Raw genomic sequence first — 21,929 nt, 5'->3', positions numbered from 1 at the left:
ATTTAGAATTGATATTTTAATAAATTTTTCTCTACTTATTTTATATCTCCTTTGATAGATGAAAATAAAACTTTTAGTGTACTTCACTAGAAGTCATGGTGGACTTAGCTTTAGATATGTGAGCTCTTGTACCAAAATCCATTAGTTGGTAATAATATCATCAGATGGAGGGAGTCTGCCTATCCACTCCCAAATTGCAGCCTTCCCTTCTCCAACCTCTATTTTACATTGAAAAAGTGAAAATATTATCAGAGTCAGCCAGATTCTTAAATAAGATTTGTTATATTCTATGATGTTTAAATAATGATATACTGAAATATTCCAACATATGTACTATATATGTATGTATGTATATATGTAGATAATACCAAATAAAACACACATAAAATATGTGAATATATTTGCATATATAAATGTATGTGTATATGTATATATAATAATATAAAATACTACCGCCATTCTAGTAAAAAATATGCTGATTAATATCTACATTTATTTTCACTCACATCTTTTCTAATTGCTTATGATCTTAGCCATATTGGATATATGCTTTTAGGGAAGATTGTGGTTTTTTTATATAAATGTAACAATTCAAATTCTAAATGTTTTGGTTTTTAAAAACTTTTTCTATCTAGAAATTGACATAGAACGCTGTGTGCGAGAATCAATCAACCTCTTTTGCTGGACTCCTAAAAGTGCTACATACAGGCAGCATGCTCAGCCTCCAAAGCCAACTTCTGATAGCAGTGGAGTCAGAAGTTCAACACCTTTTTTCTCCAATGAGTGTCCAGATCCTCCAAAAACAGACTTGGTATGTATTTCCAAAGTTAATTTACAAACTCTAAGGAAGATGGATGTTAAAAATACAGTGTAGCATAATTATTACTCATAATATTGTTACTTATGTCCTTTTAGCATATATATTCTCTTATATGTGATTGTATTTATGTAACTTTCTGAAAACGTTTATATCTATTTAGCTATATAATTCAGATTGACATTCCTTCAGGTAACAAGTTTCACATTTTTTCTATGTAATCATAGTGTCTCAACTTGTCATATACTAAAAGGATTACAGAAGCAAAAGGAAGAATTATAAAAATAAAGACAGAGTTCTTAATATTAGAATAAGAATGTGTATTTATTGATTGCCGATTGACCAAAAAAAAAAAAAAAAAGCATTTTGAAAAGCTATGCCAGTCAGGTTTTTCAACATTATTATTCTTTCGAAATACTTGGCTTTATAAATATGGTTGACCAAGCTTTAAGCTATAATAATTCATGTATTTCAAACATTCCAATAGTACCACAATATCTTAATTATTTTCATGAAATTGAATTTCAATTAGTATGTATATAGAGATTTTTAGATACTTTAACAAATTTAATAGGCTAGGCTGTAACTTATAAAAGTAACATTTTAGTGATAAAACATTGTCAATTTTCTTTCATATGTGTTAAACAATAGATTTGCCCTTAGACATTTTTAGAACTAGGTAATTTTGCAAAAATTTGCAATTTTCACCTCTTTGTTCTTTCTGTGATTTTTCATGTTTCCAAAATATGAGGGCATCCATGTTTTCATATCCCATCATGGTCAAATTGTATTTATTAAAGGTACTTATAAACATGACTTTGATTGTGGTTGAATACAAGGTAGTTTTAGTAATCACAGTTTCTGCTTCCAGAAATATAGATAATAAAGAGGATAATAGCTACATGAATACATGTATGAAAAATTATGGTAGGATACTTCAAAACATCTTAAGACAGAAAACTAGAATAGGAACCTGCACTAATAATAAATATTTGCATTACAGTTTTCCAAAAGTAGACGAGGCCTCCCAAAGAAAAATAAATTCTTGAACACTGGAAGTGTTCCAACAGATGATATATTTTTTTAAGTTTATTTATCTTGAGAGAGAGAGAGGAGAAAATGTGAGTTGGGGAAGGGCAGAGAGAGAGAGGGAGAGAGAGAATCCCAGGTAGGCTTCACACTGACAGCACAGAGCCTGATGTAGGGCTTGAACCCACAAACCATAAGATAATGACTTAACCTGAAACCAAGAGTTGGATGTTTAACCAACTGAGCCACCCGGACTCCCTCCATCAGATGATATTATTACCAACTAATGGATTTTGGTAGAAGAGTTCACATATCTAAAGCTCAGGCCATCTTAGATGGCCTGTAAGGTTACTTGAAACTCTGAAATTTAATGATTCTATATAAAAACTTGTAGTTTTCTCTTTTCAAATTATAAAATGTATCCTCTTCATGGTAGAAAAACATTAATTCACATCTCCATACTAGAGAGATATCCTTTGGCAGATGAGCAGCTTTTAGTTAACTATAATGGCATTTAATGAAGGGGAAGGTGAGGAAGTATAGCAATTAATAAGATAACTCTGAGTTGGGAGTTGTAAAAATTAAGTAAAAATAAAGATATAAGGGAATTATAATATCTGAATACTTGGTGTCTCCTTAAAATATACCAGAATTTTTTTTATGTAGACACATCATTTACTTCTCATAGGAACCTATAACAAAGTATGATTATCCCTATTTTATAATAATAGCATAAAACTAAACCCAGAAAGGGATTAATAGTTTAGATAGCTAGTAAATAGTAATATAAAATTGAACCCCAGGTCATTAAGACATCATAGGATGTGTGTTTTTTTAACTAATTGAACTATAATTTGCATACCATAAATTTCACCCTTTTTAAGTATAAAATTCAATGTTGTTTTTACAATATTTACAAGGTTATGCAACTATCACCAGTGTCTAATTCCAGCATATTTTCTTTCTTTGTTTTTAAGGTTTTTTTTTAATTTCTGAGAGAGAGAGAGAGAGAGACAGCGTGAGCAGGGGAGGGTCAAAGAGAGAAGGAGACACAGAACCCAAAGCAGGCTCCAGGCTCTGAGGTAGCTGTCAGCACAGAGCCCAACTCGGGGCCCAAACCCACAAACTGTGAGATCATGATCTGAGCCGAAGTTGGACGCTCAGCCGACTGAGCCACCCAGGTGCCCCTAATTCCAGCATATTTTCATCGCCCCAAAAAGAAAACTCTACATCCAGTATGAGTCTCTCATAAGTGCGATGTGCCATCTTGCAGGTGCAGGGATGGTAGCACACTTTGAGGGGAACAGGAAGAAGACTAGGTATAGAATGTCGTGAGTGAAGATGAGAATGGAAAATGATAAACTTAGAGACATATCAATCAGTAAGATCTTATACAATGCCAAATATTGACTCTATGCCAAATGAGAGGAGAAGCTATTGTAAGATATTGAGCAGATTTGTAACATGATCTGACTTACATGTGAAAGGATTATTTTGGCTACTGTATGAAAAAGACACAATAGAAGGACAAAGGCAAAATGGTGACTCAGGAGAAAGTATGGTGGTTTGGATCCAGGAGTCTAATAGTGGAGGAGATGAGAAGTAATCAGATATACTCTGAAAACAAATCCAAGAGATTGTGCTGATTGATTAATTATGAGATATAGATAGAGGAATCAAGGATAAATGCAGAGTTTTGGGCCTAGGCTAGAAGAATGGTGTTTTGGTGTTTTCATTCACTGGTTAAGGAAGACTATAGGAGAAACAGGTTGAAAGGTAGAAATTTTAACATACAGATTTAGAGATTGTTAGTTGTCCATAACGAAGAATAAATACATTATTTATTTTAGATTCATTTTATAGTTAGCAAACTTGTTTGATTTTATATTTTTAATACAATTTATTTTTTAGACAGTAGGTTTACAGCAAAATTGAACAGTAAGTTCAGAGATTTCCCATATGCTTCTGGTTCCCACACATGCAGAGCCTCCCCCATTAGTAACATCCCCCACAGAGTGGTACATTTGTTATAACTGATAAACCTACCTTGACAATTACTATCACTCAAAGTCCATAGTTTATATTAGGGTTCACTCTTCGTGTTCTACACTCTATGAGTTTGAACAAAAGTATGATGACTTGTATGCATGGTTATGGTGTCCAGAATAGTTCCACTGCCCTAAAAATCCCCTATGTTCTACTTATTTATCCTGCCCTCTCTCTCAAACACTAGGAACACACATCTTTTTCCTATGTCCATAGTTTTTCCTTTTCCATAATGTCATAGAGTTAGAATCCTACAGTATGTAGTCTTTTCAGATTGACTTCTTTCACTTGGTAATATACATTTAAGTTTCCTCTGTGTCTTTTTGTGTCTTGATACCTCATTTTTTAGTGCTGAATAATAGTTCATTTTCAGATGTACCAGTTTTTTAACCATTCATCTACTGAAGGACATCTTGGTTCTTCTAAGTTTTAGCAATTATAAAAAAGGCTTCATGAGCATCCATGTGCAATTTTTGTGTGGACAAAAGTTTTCACCTCCTTTGAGTAAATAACAAGTATTTTGGAATTTATTCTCTCTTTAAATCTAATAGATTGTGGATTCTCTCAAATGTTTATGAAGCTAATACAATCAAATATATCTTTGTAGTTACTACTTTTATTATTACATCTTTGATTTTTTTTTTATCTTACTGCATTGGACGAGACCTGTAGTGTAAAGTAAACTGGAAGTTATGAGAGTGCGTAGATTTATTTATACTTGAATTTAATGAAAATTCTTCTAAATTCCCCATTAAGTTTTATGTTTTTGATAAATACTGTATTTGGGTGATGAATTTCCTTTTTCTATATGGAAAATTTTCCTCTTTTTCTCATAGTAGAGTAATTATAATGAATAAGTTGAATTTTATCAAATACTTCTTCTATTAGTAAGGATTGATTAGTATCATCTATTTTCCTCCTTTAATGTGATAATGTGTGACAATTATTAAAATTTCTGATAGTAAGTGGTCCTTGCATTCCTGAGATAGATAGTAGGTCACTACAAAAAACAGAAAATACTGACTATATTTGATTTGCTAATATTGGATTTCTGTGTCTATGTTCATAGGTGAGATAAATTTATAATTTTCTGTCTGTCCTTGTTAGTCTTTAATCTTAAGATTATATTTCTCCATCCTTCTTATTATTGTCCAGTCACTTTGTATAAAAGGAATTATGTTTCTTATGGATGGAGTAAAACTTGTCTATGAAACCATCTGAGCCTGTTGTCTTTTAATTAGGGAGATATTGATTATTCATTCTTCTTAAGTCAATTTTTATAAGTTTATAGGTTTCTTAAAATTGTCCATCTAAAATACCATACTTGTTTTATCAGAATTCTTTTTAAAAGTATTCTGTCTGATTTTCATATTTATATAATTCTTTTTTCAGAATATTTTAATTTTTTATATGTTACCTAAAATTTTGTCCCTGTTTTCTATCCTATTGTTTATTTGAAGTCTTCTTGGTTCAGATTTAAATGTTTAATATAATAGAAAGTAGATGCAAAAAACTAATGTATGCATGCACTGTAAAAGCATATTCACCAAATTTAGAATGATCACAATTCAGATTTATATACTATATATCAGTGTCAGAATCTAAACAGATAAAAAATGGCTTTTTAAAATTGAAACACAGACTGCACTCTGACTATAGAATGGAAACTTGAAAACAGCTATGAGAGGAAAACTCTAGTTAACATTAATTTATACATGCATCTATCATGCTTATTATCTACTTATTATCATACTTATTATCTACTGAAGTAGACCCCTTATAGTAGAAAAAGCATGAGTTTTGCTGTAAATGGACTTGGCTTTAAATTTCGTCCTGCTCCTTTGGTTTTATAATCTTATAATATTTATAATTGCTCTAATTTCCTATTTGTAAAAGTAAGCATAATTATAATAATTGCTACCTTGTAGAATTGTTTTAAGAATGGTATATGTAGAGTACCTTAGTTCAGTGTCTAATACATAATAAGCACTCAAAACTGGTAACAATTATTATTGCATGTTTAGTAATTCAAGATTAAATGCTTAAACTTTGAAAACTTACCCAAGAATTTTATGACAGCATATCTAAATAATGTGTACAAAAGAAGAGATATTCTGGTATTTTATTTCCCCTCAGCATTGCTAGCTTTATTACTATCTCATTACGTTTAGAAGTCACTACAAACACAAAGGGGGGAGTAAGGGAGAGGGAGGCTGGCTCTCCAAAGAAGGAATCATTCTGGCAGTTTTACCTCATAAGTTCAGTTTAAGATTTCATTTTGACCTTTACTTATTAGTTTGAATACTATTTTGATCTGGAAACTACTAAAGAATTGCCAAAAGAATTATTTCATCTAGTGCCAATGTCTTTCCCATCAGCTTTTCCTTAAATAGCTGATTCTGCTTCACAATTCTGACCACAGCTTATTAATTTTAAAAAAATGTATAGCTAGAATGATTTATGTGTAAATATCTCTCTCTCTGTATGTGTGTGTGTCTATGTATATATATGTATATAGATTTGTATAAAAGTATGTAGCTGATGAATAGGATGAAATGGATTTTTTAAAACTGGATATATTTTGAAATTCCTATTTATAATAAGTAAATGAACTAGTGGGTTGAAAATAGATGGATTTTGACATTTGTTATCATGTTGAAAATTATCTTAAACTATAAAGGAATTGTGATTGGGAGAGGAATGGGAGAGGAGTGGAAAAATATACACTCAAGGGAACATTTAAGGTTGGAAAAATATATACTCAGCATTTAATTAATAATTTTGTATATTGTGGAAAATTTTTGTGACACAAGCTATGAAAGTTAATCTGGGCAATTATTTTCCCTGCTAGTAGAGGAATAATATATGTGTAGTGTTTCTCAATGTGTAACAAAACTAGTGTCCCCACCACCAAAGTCTCTCTAAGATATATGGATAAATTATATAACTGTCAATATCCTTTATCAACCTTTTTTAACTATCCTTTCACCAACCTACATTTTAAAAGAGCAAATTTCATTCTTTAATTGTTCTTTGGTCTTTATTTTCAATATGTCCATGTTTGAAGATTGTACACCAAAGTGAGAGTGAAGCATGGTTGAACCAAGCTGAGTGGTTTTTTTTCTTTTCCTTATTCCGAGATGAATTATTTACCAAGATTCTTTTGTGTTCATTAAAATAAATAAATAAATAAACACACGCAGACACATACACACACACATATATATGTATGTATGTATGTGTGTGTGTATATATATATATAGCACATGCCCTGACTATTCAGATAAATGTGTAAACAAATATTAATTGGAATGATTGGAAAGGGAGTGGGCATTATAATTTAGTGCTTTGACCATAAGATTTGGGGAAGATGGGAAGTTCTTAAAATTCAATTGAGTTATTTCTCCATGTCTCATCACCACCATTGAACTGTTGATGAATTTATTTAAAAAAAAAAAAAAAAACAACTGCTGCTAAATCTATCTCAGCATTACCTTTAGAATCCAATAGGATTGGTTGCCTAGGTGGCTCAGTCAGTTAGGTGTCTGACTTCAGCTCTGGTCATGGTCTTGAAGTTTGTGAATTCGAGCCCTGCATCAGGGTCTGTGCTGACAGCTCAGAGCCTGAAGCCTGTTTCAGATTCTATGTCTCCCTCTCTCTCTTCCCCACCCCTGCTCATTCTCTCTCTGTCAGAAATAAATAAACATTAAAAAAAATTTAAAGAAAGCAATAGGATTACATGTGTAATTTTCAGCTCAGGAAATTTATAGATACACTAGAGAAAAAGTATATCCGAGGCATTAGATCTCTTGAATCCAATGAAACTATTGTGAATGTGAGTGACTGTGTTTTCAAAGGCCATCTTTAGAATTAATATGTTGTTTTCTGTTTGGTTACATACGCTTTTTTTGTCAGATTTAGATTATTTTTGATAGTACATAGCATCACGAAGCTAAAGCTACTACGTTGTATCTTTGCTACTGTCTTCCATTGTCACTTTGAGATTCAAACTATCATAGAATCAGTTGGCAGTTTTTACAAAATAGACCCAAGTCCTTCAATTCTTGTTAGGTCTTCATATTAATACCACCTACATGTGATAAAAAGACACATTGCTGTATCTGTATAATACTTATTGGACAGGTTTTTTGTTTTTGTTTTGAGATAAAGAGAGAAAGCACACACACATGGGTGGGGAAGGGACAAAGGGAGAGGGAGAGACAGAATCTTAAGCAATCTTAATCCTAATCATGCTCAGGGCTCCATCCTGTGACCATGAGATCATGACCATAGCCCAAAACAAGAATTGGGCACTCATCTGACTTAGCCACTGAGGTACCTCCAGATGTTATCATGTTATTTTTAAGATATTGTTATATATCTGTACTCAGAAATAAATCTGTTCAAGTGTTTGTAATGCTTTCACAAAACACACACACACACACACACACTGTCGGCTACAAGTAAATTTCAGTAAATTTTAAGAATTGGCAATAATATAGACAACATTCCTCAGATCATTATTTAGTCAAATTGGAAAGTAATAAAAAATAAAAATAAAAAACTTCTTCCTACTTGGAAATTAAAAATAAACAAGCAGGGGTGCCTGGGTGGCTCAGTTAAACATCTGACTCTTGGTTTCAGCTCAGGTCACGATCTCACAGTTTCATGACTTTGAGCCCCATGTTGGACTCCTTGCTGACGTTGTGGAGCTTGCTTGGGATTTTCCATCTCCCTCTGTCTCTTCCCCTCCCCAACTCTTGCTGTCTCTGTCTCTCTCAAAATAAATAAATAAACTTTTTAAAAAAATAAAGTAAAAATAAACCAAAAAATTAAACAACTTCTTAATTCTTCCAATAAGGAAGAAATTCCATGAGAGTTCTAGAGTATCTAGAAAATAATATGAGAACCCTACATATCAGAGTCTATGGATATAGCTATAGTGGATATTTTTCTTAACATATTCATAATGCTTACATATACTATATATTTACTGATGGTCCTTATCAACTCATTTTATTTCAATGAGCCTTTGACAGATATATTTACTTATATAAATAAGATTAAGAATTCCTTTATCACCATGAGCAGTTTGAACACCATCCTAATAAAAGGTGTATGGAAAATAAAAATAATATTGTATATTTATATAATTTTGTTTTACCTATTCTTTCTAATGGATACTGAACTTTGGTAAAGAGCCCATTCACTGGAATTGGTCACATTAATTATGCTAACAAGAGAATTTGCAACACTATGGAGTTCTACTATTAATGTTATGGTGTATTAAGTACGTAGGGACCAAGATTTTACAATAATACACAAGTTGTAACTTTATAAATACTAAGTTCTTAAGAGTTAAAAGAAGCTGGGTAGTTGTAATTATTCACAGTAAAATAAAGGAATACTTAAATACACAGACCTGAAATTATATTTTAAGAACCTAATGTAGCTATTCTAGTCATGTATCCAACCATCTTTTACTTTGAATACTCTAAGACTACCAGAAATCCTTTCTCCTTCTTAATGATACTATCATCTTATGTATGAAAGTTATATTTAATTTTTATTACATTTTATTTAAGTGATGAGTTTTACCCTTTCAAAAATATGTTGTACTCTGTCATAAATATCATGGGGAAAAATATGTAACTTCATATTTTTAAAATAAGACTATAAAGTTGCTGAAGGAGAGAAGATCAAAAGAAATGGCATAATCAGAGAGACATATCCTTGAACTCTATGAACTTCAGTTGATTTTATTAATTCTGTATTTTAACTTATTTTGAGCCCTTGTACTGAGAAGAATGGTGTTAGTGGAAACCCTTAGTCTTTGTCAAGAAATGCTTTAGTTAGTTCAGGGTTCAATAATTACATCAGCAATATTTCTGAAGTCTGTATGTTAAAAGGAAGAATTTTGATATTAAGCAGAGCTAATCATTAGAGAGAGTTTCTTTGATCTCTCTGTAAACTAAGCCAGGTTTTTATTTCTGTTAGTCAAAAAAAAGTTGGATAGAGCTAATGAGAACTTGTTTCTGAAGTTAAGGAAGTGAATAACTGACATAGAGTAGTCTGTCAGAGTTTGATACTTCATTAAGGACTGTTTAGGTTAAAATTACATGATAAAGCTGTATCTATTACCAAATATTAAAGAAAGTGAAATTTAATGGATAAAGGCTTATGATTTTTGAAACCTATTTGTTATTTCTTAGTGTTTAATAGTATAGCTGATTGTTTTCTTTACATGTAATCTTTTGTTTATCATTTATAATAGTCTGCCATTCCATTTTAATCCATTTACCATAATTAGGACATTACCAGATTATCCAGTTGTTATTCAATTAGCTATTTATACCAGAGAGCTAAATTAAAATTCCTGAGAAAATTCTTAAATTTTTGGTGATAAATGTCCTTACATCCTTAAAAATGGAATAAGTGATTGCAAGATTATCACATTATTGTCTCAATTACATGTAGATCTAAAGATAGAGAATATCACCATTCTATAATAGTTTTTTTTAATTTACATGACTAAATTATTCCATTATGTGCGTGCACACACACACACACACACACAGAATGTATGTATCTTACCCTCTACGTCACCTGTCTTATACTCACTTTGTGCTCTACTTTCTCCATCCCCCTGGCAGATGTCACAAGTTATTTTTTTCAGTCTTAATCTCACTTGATCTCTTAAGAACCTGCAGGACAGTTGACTCTTCTCATTTTTCACACATTATTTTTCCGGAGTTGTTTTTTGTTTTTTGCTTTTTTTACATACCAATCTCATTGTTTTCTCTTTGTGTCTTCTACTCATTATCTCTCACTGTCTCCACCTGTCCTTTTATATATGTCATTAAATAATGGTATTCCTGGAGATTCTGTGTAAATATGGCATTCCTCAGGCTTCTGGATAGTCCTCCTTCTGTTCTCTCACAAAAAAGATATTATACAATGCAATATCTATTCAATATCTATATCAAAGTCTTCTATACTTGCATCATGTAGTTACCATGGCTTCCAGTTATTAGCTTCAGCTTCTCTTGTTAGCTCTAGAAGACCCTTATATCCAGTGCCTACTCAACATTCCACTTGGATGTTTCACAAGCAACCTCTAATTGAACATGTCCAAAATCTAACATATTTTTCACCCTTAAAGCTGCTCTTCCTCCAGCATTCCATGCATCAGTAACCACCATTTTTATTCCCCTACTTGTTCAAGTCCGTATCTAGATTCATACTTTACTCCTGCCTTTCATTCCAAATGTAATCAGTCAAAAAGCCTTATTCATAAATACTCTTAACTTCACTCTCATAACATCACTTTAATAAAGCTTGCCATCATCTCTTACCTACTTTCCTAACAATAATTTTCTAAATCTATTCTCATTCCTCTCTATTCTTCAGACTTCAACTAACCTAATCTTTATCATATTCATCATCATCATCATCATTATCATTTTGCTTAAAGCAACAGTAATTCATCATTTCACACTTCTGGAATGTCCAAAATCAAGATGTTGGCAGATCCATGCAGTCTCTGATAGCTAAAGGGGAGAATCCTTCTTTGTCTCTTCTAGCTTCTAGTGTTTGCCAATACTCTTAGTGCTTCTTGGCTTGTAAATGTATCATTCCAGTCACATTACTGTCTTCCTATATGTCTTCACATCAGCTTCCCTCTGTGAATGTCTGTGTATCCAAATTTATCATTTCCATTTTTAGAAGGACACCAGCCATATTAGATTCTGGCCCACTTTCAACATAATCTTTTCTAACCAAGACTCCTCTCATTATTATGATAAAATTCAAATTTCTTAACATTATCTACATGACTGCATGATATTACAAGAAGCCTGCCTATCTTACTAAATTCTTCCATCATTATCTTTCCTTCACATTTTTCTATACTTCAGAGATTCTTCAATTTTTGGAATAACCTATACATATTTCCACCTTAAGCTATCTATATCTGCCTTCATTTCCTTTATTGGAACAAATCCTGAAGAGTAAGATCTGTGTCTTATTCATGTTTGTGTCCTTGTTGCTTAGCATAATGCTTGATGCATTGTAACTTCTTAATAAATAGAATAATAACATACTTTTTTCCCTAATAGTTTATGGATACATTAAGGAAAGAACCATTCTTTGAGCCTCCTGAACCTAATTCAGTGCCTGAGGAAGAGTGTGTTCTCAACATATGTGTATTTAGTTAAATTAATGACCACAAATAAGGTTATACTAGTTAACTCTCAGTTGAACAAAGCATTCTCCTGCTTAGTCACAGGTCCTTATTTATCATGCATACTATCTACTGTTCCTTCATAGACTGCATTGTATTTATAATTACATATTTATATATTATATACTTATCTCTTGTTTTCCACTGTATTTCCGATGCCTATCATACCTGGCCTATCATAAATAGTACCTAAATAATCAATATTTTTGAGTGAATTAGCAAAAAGTTAATTCAAGTTAACTAGTGTTTTATTCTTTTTCCTGTAAGACAACATATCTGAAGAATGGTCTCTAAAGTCTCCTGTAATACTTACTGAAAATGTATATTTGAGACTCCACCAACATCCCATGTCTACTAAATCAAGTCTCTGAAGGTTAGCTCCTGGAATCTATGTTTTTACTAATGTCTTTGGGTGATTCTTAACATGATACGTGTTTACAGTGTTCTCACAATTTTGCAGGTAAACAAATGTTCTTTCATAATGAGAAAAAAAACCTCAATGATAAAACATATATATTTATGGTTATGGTGTTATGTTTTATGTTGATTCTTTGTATGTTTTTATACTAACCTACTTGTGTTCTAGTCGTTTATGTCTAACCTCTTGTCAAGTTGACTTACCTTTCATGAACCAAAGCCACAAGTATTATTTCACTACTCAGCTCAGAACTTCTTTTTTTGTTTTTACTGCTTAAAAATCTCTCTCCCTGGCTCCTCCACTCCTTCTTGTTCTGCTTTGGGAAAGCAGTTCCCAATCAGACCTACAACTGTGGAATTTCAAAGACCATTCATGGGGAAATACATTAGAGTAAGAAATTTATCCAGGACTCAAAAAGTTAGCAGGAACTTATGTTCCCTGCTGACACTTTGTAGTATTTTCCCTCTTGAAATTGGTAAAATGAAACCCTAGTAAATCAACTTAGTATATCATGATTGAAGTAATAATTACAGGGTATTAACATATGAGTACATATGAACATAAACACAGGAACATGGTTGTCATACAGCATGAAAAGCATCAGGATTTGAAAGTGACAAAATGTTATCCCTCTGGAAACTGAAAAATAGGAACAGTTTTTCAAGAGAAGAACTCTCTCTTGTAAAGAATGTAAAGAAGCAAGAGAAAGGTTGGAAGGGATAAAGGCAAAGTCAGGATCAAAGACAATGCTTTTCAAAAAAACTATAATTTTCTTTTTGTTTTTGCTTCTTCATTCTAAGAGACTTTTGACTAAGTTCTATTCATTCAGCCAACATTTATTGAGCACCTAGTGCATTCCAAGCACTTGACGATTTAATTTGTTAAGGGCTTTGCAGTTACAGAGAGGTTTTCACAATCCTCATTTATAGCAGTGCTTACTGTATTTTTTCAAAATAGCTTACCAATTGAGGAAAGGTAACTGAGAACACATCTTCAGTTCAGATGAAAGGAAAGAAGATCAGGAACACCCCAGCCTTGCCCCATTACAAGTGTGCTGTTCATTTTCCAGTCTCAAATGTTATTTAAGATGAGCTTAAGTCCAGAGTTAGCAAGATTATTATCATTTTATGTAAACTTCCTTTCCCACAGTGTATCAGTTCCAAATTTTGGGTGTAATTTAATTCAGCACACCAGAAAACTATTTAGGCAGATGGAAATAATATATCAGGAAGGGATAAAAACATGTATTAGATTATTTGGAATGGTAAGCTGACTCTAATTCTCAAAACCTTTGTGGAATGAAATAGAGTAAATAAATAAATGTAACAAAATAATTCAAGCATAATTCTTTATTTCCAGGTCAAGAAACTGTAAGTCAGTGATGGATGTTTATCATTGTTTTTTTCTCGGTGACCCTTCATATTTTTCTTGCTTAAAAAATCTAATCGTTTCACTGCAGCTGTCTGAAGCTTGAAACATTCACATGTTATATGTCTTGTCACTGTACTTTTTAATATTTACTACTATCCTTTTTTGGTAAAGTTATCCTGGGAAATCGAAATTCATCATTACATAGTAAAGGTGTTTGTTTCCTCTGAGTAATAGAAATGCCTGGGTCTTCTCATCCTAAATCATCAAATTAATAAATGCCGTGTTTCTGAATGTGGAGATTTCAGTATGCACAAGCCTGTTCTGGATGCTTACTGTGTTCAGCAGTGCCCTATAAACACAACAGGTGAAAACAAGAACAGAAAAAAATTTCCAGAGCCAGATAAAAATCATATAATGCCTGAATGAGCACTAAGAAATTTCTAGAGTGTACTATACTAAGAAATAAGGAAGATTGGGGGCAAGGGCAGAGGCTAAGGGTCTTGAGAAGGAAAAAGATGTTTTAGAAGTTGTAGGTAGGAAAAGTGATGGGAGTAGAGTTCTTGATGGGAAACATAAAAGAAGAAAATAAATATGAATTCTTGTCATCTTTAACAAAAATAATAATTGTCATGATATAAAGTATCCTATGTAAGCTTGGCCCAAGCTTGCAGCTGAGCTAAGCTGAGACAATGGCATACTTCCCTACAGACATCAGGATGATGTTTGACATGGTATTAACATATCCATATTGCAGTTGCTAGGAAGGTTATGCTGTTAACAGTATTTATTCCTTTGCCTCCTGATTTAATTCAGTGCTGATTTGAGACAGTTTCTATAATAATGTTTTTCTGCCAGTAAGTCTATATAGAATACATTTTTTCATGAAGAGTGATGGACACAGATAACACAATTCCAACTTGGTAATGAATATCTAGGGTCTTGCACTGAGATCTTCCTTATGCATCCTCAGAGTTCAGGGAGGTCATTTATGTATCAATAACACTCCATGGCATTTAAAGAGAAATGGATTCTGGCACAATTCTGTTGAAAAGCTGACAACAACATAGTTGTCATAGACAGGATCCAGTGAGTCTAATCATTTTCACAATCCCAGAGTATAATTGCCCTTCTTGTTCCCAGCTTTTCTTCCAGGATATCTTATAAAATACACAAAATAAATAAACAGACCATGTTACAAGTAAATTTACTACTAGAAGTTCAGTTTGTTGACCTGATTTATACACAAGCTAATACAGAATTTAACAAAGTAAGATGCATACTGAAAAAAGGGAAGGCCACTTTTATCTCTGGTATTCTCACATTTGTTAGAAAATCATTGCTAAAGGTTGATTCTTTCTTCATTCCCCCCAAAATGAGCAACTAATAAGCCTTGTTAAGCTAGTATTATTCCAGAATACATCTAATTGAATTATAGATTATTGTTTAGAAATCCTAAAGAAATTAAGTAAAATAAACACTTAGCAAAGAGTACATAAGTAGAGTCTTGATTTAATAGATTTTAAACTTTTATGCTCATCAAATAGATACTTGAATTAGTTTAACATGTTTATTTGCTTAAATAAGCCAAATAGGCTCCAATTGATTCTAAATGTTCCCCCCCTCCGATGGTAAACTGGATTCTCACATGTATTTATGTCTGTTTCTGAATCCTTTTTGCAATTATATTCAGCTCATTCCAGTTATTTATTTTCCAGTACCAAGAGGTTATTAAAATTATATTTATATCACCCATTTGCCACTGTTTCTACATGAATAGCAGGATTGGCTTGGTTTTTCCCTCCCTCTCCTGAAAAAAAATCATGATATTTGTATTGTGTTTGAATTAAATATACAAATAAGTATGAAAAATTGACACATGATACTTTATTTTTTCCAAAAACAAGATATGTCTTCCTATCTTCTTTTTAAGTTCCTCTGTGGCATTTTAAAGTTTACTTGCATATTTTTGATAGGATTATCTATTATAATTACAATGTTTGATTTTATAAACCGTTTGATTTTACAGTTTGGCATAGCAATTAAGAATACAGTCTCATATTTTTGAATCCCACCTATACCACACCAGCTGTGTGAGCTGTGTCCCTATTGTCCATAATATAGATATGATAATATTATATAGAATTATTGAAAGGATTAAATGAGTTAATATATGTACAACACTGTTGTACATAGTAAGCACCTATAAGTTTTCATTATCATCATCATTTACTTGACATATTAATGTTCTCTCATTGTAATAGTTTTCAATGGAGTATGATTTTCCAGTTATATATCTGCAAATTATAATAATTTTGCCTTTCTTCCAATTTTATACATCATAGATCTTTCTATTAATTACTTCACCTAATTCTCCATAGCAGTGTTAAGTAACAGTATTAATAGTGGGTATTTTTATCTTACACCTAGATTTAATGGCAGTGTTTCTAATATGTAACTATGTTTTGGCTTGGGAGGTAAATTTCATCATGTATGAAAGTATGCATTCTGACTTCTTAAAAATACTGTCAAATGTCTTTCAACATATTGTTCTGATAACCATAGGAAGCAAAGATAGGACATGACTATTGACTCCTGAACTTTGTCTTTTTATTATATTTCAGTTTTTGGAGCCCACTCTAAATCTAGGGTCTGTTCTAATTTCTACTTATGTAGAAAATATCAGTCCTGTCAGACACTGCCAAACCTTCAATTTAACCTAGAGTTATATTTTTTTTTTTGCTTCCTTAAATAGTTTATTGTCAAGTTGGTTTACATATAACACCCAGTGCTATATTTTTTTCAATTTCTTTTTTTTTTTTCTAATTTTCTCTCAAAATCACAGGACTTCCCATTCCATGACTTCTTACAGTATTTCCATCCAATGGTGAGCAAGGAGCAACTCTGGGAAAGTTCATATTTTAAAGCCCTTGCTCACCATTGGATGGAAATACTGTAAGAAGTCATGGAATGGGAAGTCCTGTGATTTTGAGAGAAAATTAGAAAAAAAAATTGACTAGATTTCAAAAGCGGTGAAACATTACTGAAAATTTGCTAGCCAAAGCTAAAAAATAAATTTTACTTAAATTTAAAAATGCCAAGAAATTATTTGTATCTTGCTTGGCTGGAAAGGAGCAGTAAATAATTTTAAGTTACCTTTCCTGAGAGACTAGTATCAACTTTTGTATATATATGTACATTTGTCATTTGATGTTTAAATCTTGATTCTAATGGTATTTTCACCATTTGTAGCATTAGCGTCATTTCCGTTCAAGTAGCCTCATGTGTTTTAATGATAAACTTATCATTTGATTTTGCAATAGGATATCCATTTTTTCTATTAAAAATACTTTAAAATGTACTCATATGTCTGTCGATGTGGCCAGAAATGCCAAAGAAAAAAATTAACAGGGTATATAATTGTTGAAATATATCTGTACATTGATAGTCACTATAATTTTTTAAAGATTTACTTCACCACAAGAAATATTACATATAACTCCTTTATTGAATGTTTTTCCTTTTCTTAGTTAACTTTTTAACTCAATGTCATGTTATTTAAGCCAAAAGGAGGTTTTGAAGGCTTTTTAGTTGAACAACCTTAAAATAGACTATATCTGTGGGGCGCCTGGGTGGCTCAGTCAGTTAAGTGTCCAACTTCAGCTCAGGTCATGATCTCATGGTTCGTGGGTTCGAGCCCCACATCGGGCTCTGTGCTGACAGCTAGCTCAGAGCCTGGAGCCTGCTTCATATTCTGTATCTCCCTCTCTCTGACCCTCCCCTGCTCACACTGTCTCTCTCTCTCTATCTCTATCTCTTTCTCTCAGAAATAAATAAAACATTAAAAATTTTTAAATAAAAAAATAAAACAGACTGTATCTAGAATAAATATTTCAGTAATTTATTGCATTACTGCTGGTAATTTTAGTTGTAATGCCTGTTACATTTAGCAGACCTTTTTTTATGTTTATACAGACTTTTTCAACATCAAATAATTTATTAGACTTTCTTTTAAAAATTCTATTTGTTTATGCCCAATTTATGTTTCAGAATGTAGAGTCTGAAACTCTAGTCAGATCTTAAATGAATTGAAAAAATTAGTTTACCCCTGAAATGCTTTTATTTTCAATCTGAAAACATGAAAAAATGGGCTCTAGTCAACTTGACATTATGGAAAGGATTCATTCAGATTTATCAATTCATATTCCATAATAAATAATGTATTATAAACCTAAAGTACATCTCCATGGTCCCTGACTTCAGGTTGATTGTGACATGTATGTAAACTTTCTGATTTCATTAAAATCAAAATCTCTTCATTTATGTGAAGGAAGTTGGAAATACAGCTAAGTACATTATGGACATTGATATTTCTATATCCATATTCTCATAAGAATTGTCTGGGATGGTTTGTAGTATTAAAATAAGTAGTTTTAGATTAGAGACAACTGAGTATCCTACCTTCATCATATGATTTTTTAAGTCCCCTGTTTCACAGGGGAAACTTTGAATTTCCCTTCCCTAGGGACATCTCAATTATATTAAGATAAAAATGGTTGGCTGATGAATGACATTAGCTGAACATTTCACCAGATATTAATCATGATAAAAACAGTTAATACCACAAGCGCTTTGGAGAGCTCATTTACCTTGTCCTTGGCATGGCAATACAGATAAGAGAGGCAAATCTCCAGCCTTTCTTCCATTGGGATTTATTGAAGCTTCCAGCCAGAAAGAGTTTGGGTCATTTATTTGACATCTCTTGGTTGGTGAGAGGAAAGATGGGGGAATTTCCCGTGTCACGAGGAACACTGAGCAAAAATAGCAGTGTTAATCACTTCAGTGTGAAAGGAAAAGGGTAAGAGTGAGAGAGAAGGGTAATGAAGTCAGCAACCCAGTTCAAATGAAGGCTACATTGAAATCAGAGTTTGAGATGATAATACTTATTGACTCAACTAAAATACTATGACCTCTTAGTCACCACCTGGCTCTACTCCCTGAATCTCTGCTACCACTGAAATATGGCCTTAATATCTTATGTGGAATAGCACCTTTATCACATTCCAGAAAGGTGTCACAAGTTCCCCCTTTAGTTCAGCTGAGTGGAGCCACTATCATGTTCAACTTTTACCTTGTTTACCTCTGCCTAGGAAATTCATCAGGTTCTGGTTTTATTTTGAAAATTATTTCCAGAAGCTTTTAGAAACATACACAATAGCACCAGTACCACCATCCCCCACATATTGCCACATTGACCTTGTTTTTGCCCTATAAACCACCGATATGAGAATTCTGTTACTGTAACTTCCATCTCTTCTGCCCTCACTTCAACCAATGTGAACTATGAAATATTTCCCATATTTCCTGTCTATGAAATGCATAAGTTCCTACTGATCTAAGTTTACATAAGCATGTCCTTCTATATGAACAACATTTTACTAACCCTCATGATTAGAATCACTCCTGAACCTCTTTAAGTAGAAACTCCGCTGGTGTCATTAAGTATTACTTACAGAACTCTAACTTTTATCCCAGGAAGTAGGCAAGAGTTTGAGACCTTATTGCCAGTTGAAAATCTATCAGATATAAGACCATAGAATTCTAGAGCTAAAAGAAACATATCTTCTGCCCCTTTATTTTATTCATGAGAAAACTGAGGCCCAGAGAGGTGAAATATCTCCAAATAATATTGTATATAAAAGGGAAATTTTTACTCTCTTTAAAGAAATTAGCTTACACACAATTTTTCAGGATAAAATACATTTTGGAAATTTTTAGCATAAATCCCTGATCACTGAAAAAAATACTCTTATTTCCATTCTTCTTTGAGTTTCATATTCATATACATTATTCTCTTTTATTTGAAGGAAAAATATATTCTGTCTGAGAGCTATATTATGCAGCTTACGGAGCATGACGGTTTTATTTCAAACTCCATTTCAGATGCTGTATTTCTGTATCTTAGAAATAGTAACCTCTCCCTTTTCTCTCTAAAAACATGAGGGAGAAATGAAAACACCAGAATGCCACTGAAACAATGTATTGTTTTAAATATATGGATAAAAATATCTTTGTTGATTGATAAAGTTTTTGAAGGTAATTTTTCTTTGTAAATTCCTTGGACAATGATAGTTAATATCTGTCTGTGCTATTTGTAAAAGTCTGTCCTTCATACATGAGTTTAAAATATCTAGTCCTAAGAAAGGAAGTAGTTTATTTATTGTAGACATATGGAATAATGAAGATTGATGGGTATTACCCTTAAAAAATTGCAACTTTATATATTTTCCAACCTTATTAATAGTTTATATGAATTAATTTTCTCAGCAGTGTATAGGTGTGCCTACCAAAACTAGGGGTTTTTTTCCTGCCATTTTTTACCTTTTTCTCCAAATTGTTTATCTTTTTTCATGACTTAAACTATAATTTTTGTGCTGATAATTCCAAAAATATGACTCTAGCCTTGACTTCTCTCAAATACCAGAGTCTGTCTCTAATGCATTCTCATCCCTTCATCTTAGGAGACCCTAAGCAACCTCCATTTCTCAAATCCAAATCTGAACTTTTCTTCCCCTTATTTATTTCTTACCACTGTTAGTTACCATCTTTTCCCCTAACCACCCACGTACAAAACTTAAGATCAATCATTTACTCATCCATGTCCTTTATCTTCCATATATTTTCTTGCAATGCTTTTCTTATGTCTTCTTTTCTTCCTTTACCCTTTCATTAATATACCCAATTTTACTGAATAGCTGCTGAATTCTAGGCTCTCTGCTAGGCAGTGGAAGTGTAAAAACAAATAAATCCTGGCCCCTGCTTTCAAGGAGCTCATGACATATTGGAAGTGACCATCATCAGTATGGGGTAGGGATTGTAAACCTGATAAATTCAGGTTAGATACTTGTGAACTCAACTTGTGAACTCAAACTTAAACTCAACTTGTGAAATCAATTCAAATATTATTTCAAAATGAATATAGTATCCTGACTGAAATTTCTGTCCCATGCAAACCAGGCTGAATTGAAGAAACAGTGGATTTTAAATGAGACAGGCTTCATTCAGCATATCTCCGAGAGGTAGAACCAAGACCCTAGAGAAGTAGAATCAAAACACCTTTCCACTATGTGTGATAAAATTGCTTTATACAGAATATGCATGAAAACCCCCAGTTCTTTTCTTTGCCAACTCCTATTTATCCTTTTATTCTCAACCCAAATGTTACCTTTTCAGTGAAGTGTTCCCAAATTGTCCACTTTCTCCTGGGCAAATGAACCATTTCTTCTGTATCCTGACAGAAATCAAGTTTCAGCGAGTTCAGGAATGAATGGGAAGGAGAAAGAAATGCAAAGAAGATAAAGGGATAGTAGCTAGACAGGGACTCACCCCTTGGAGATTAATTTTATTATTTATTATTTGTGTTGTATATTTCACTATGGATGGGAGAGAATTGGATGTATTTGTAGACCAAGAAAAAGTCTCAGAAAGGGAAAGACTGAAGGAAAAAAGAGAATAGTGAATAAAACAAACTCTCAGTTTGCAATGTCATAATTTAACCTAGATCATAAAATTCACTGTCTACCAAGACTCTCTGCCTATCATTTTTCCCATCTCTATTTCATCCTTCAAAACAGAGCCAAATTAATCTTCCTATAATCTTGCTGTTAACACGTGACACATTCCTCTAAAAATCCTACAGCATTTATCTATTTGTTACATCCTCAAGCTTCTTCATCTTTCAGAGCCCTCCCCTACCTACCTAATCAATACTGTTTACCTCTAATTCCCAGAGTGGATTCTCAGCTCAGTAAGACTAGTCTGTTCACTGTCTCTTTCACACCTATTGACTGTAATTTCTGCAAGAAAAAGTATCTTTGTTTTGTTCATTAATGTATCCCAAGCACAATACATGATACCTAGTAGGTCCTCAGTAATTATTTATGGAACATTTCCTTGTTCATTCACACTTTAGAACTCTTACCATTATCCCTTTATCCACCACTCTTCTT

The 21,929-nt window shown here is 32.5% G+C and overlaps 1 protein-coding gene across 3 annotated transcripts in view; it reads left to right on the top strand.

Annotated features, from left to right (window-relative positions):
- The window catches only part of TBCK (TBC1 domain containing kinase), a 190,010-nt gene that overhangs the window by 116,810 nt on the left and 51,271 nt on the right, over nt 1–21,929 (top strand). For all 3 annotated transcript variants that reach the window (XM_077755783.1, XM_077755782.1, XM_077755784.1), the window contains one exon: nt 636–811. In XM_077755783.1, coding sequence (XP_077611909.1) covers nt 636–811 — 176 coding nt within the window. The remainder of the gene's footprint in view (nt 1–635; nt 812–21,929) is intronic.

The sequence above is a fragment of the Crocuta crocuta genome, unplaced genomic scaffold, assembly GCF_008692635.1.
Source record: "Crocuta crocuta isolate KB4526 unplaced genomic scaffold, BGI_CrCroc_1.0 scaffold92, whole genome shotgun sequence".
NCBI lineage: Eukaryota > Metazoa > Chordata > Mammalia > Carnivora > Hyaenidae > Crocuta > Crocuta crocuta.
The sequence above is the reverse complement of the archived record's forward strand: the minus strand, read 5'-3'. Positions and strand labels throughout refer to the sequence as shown.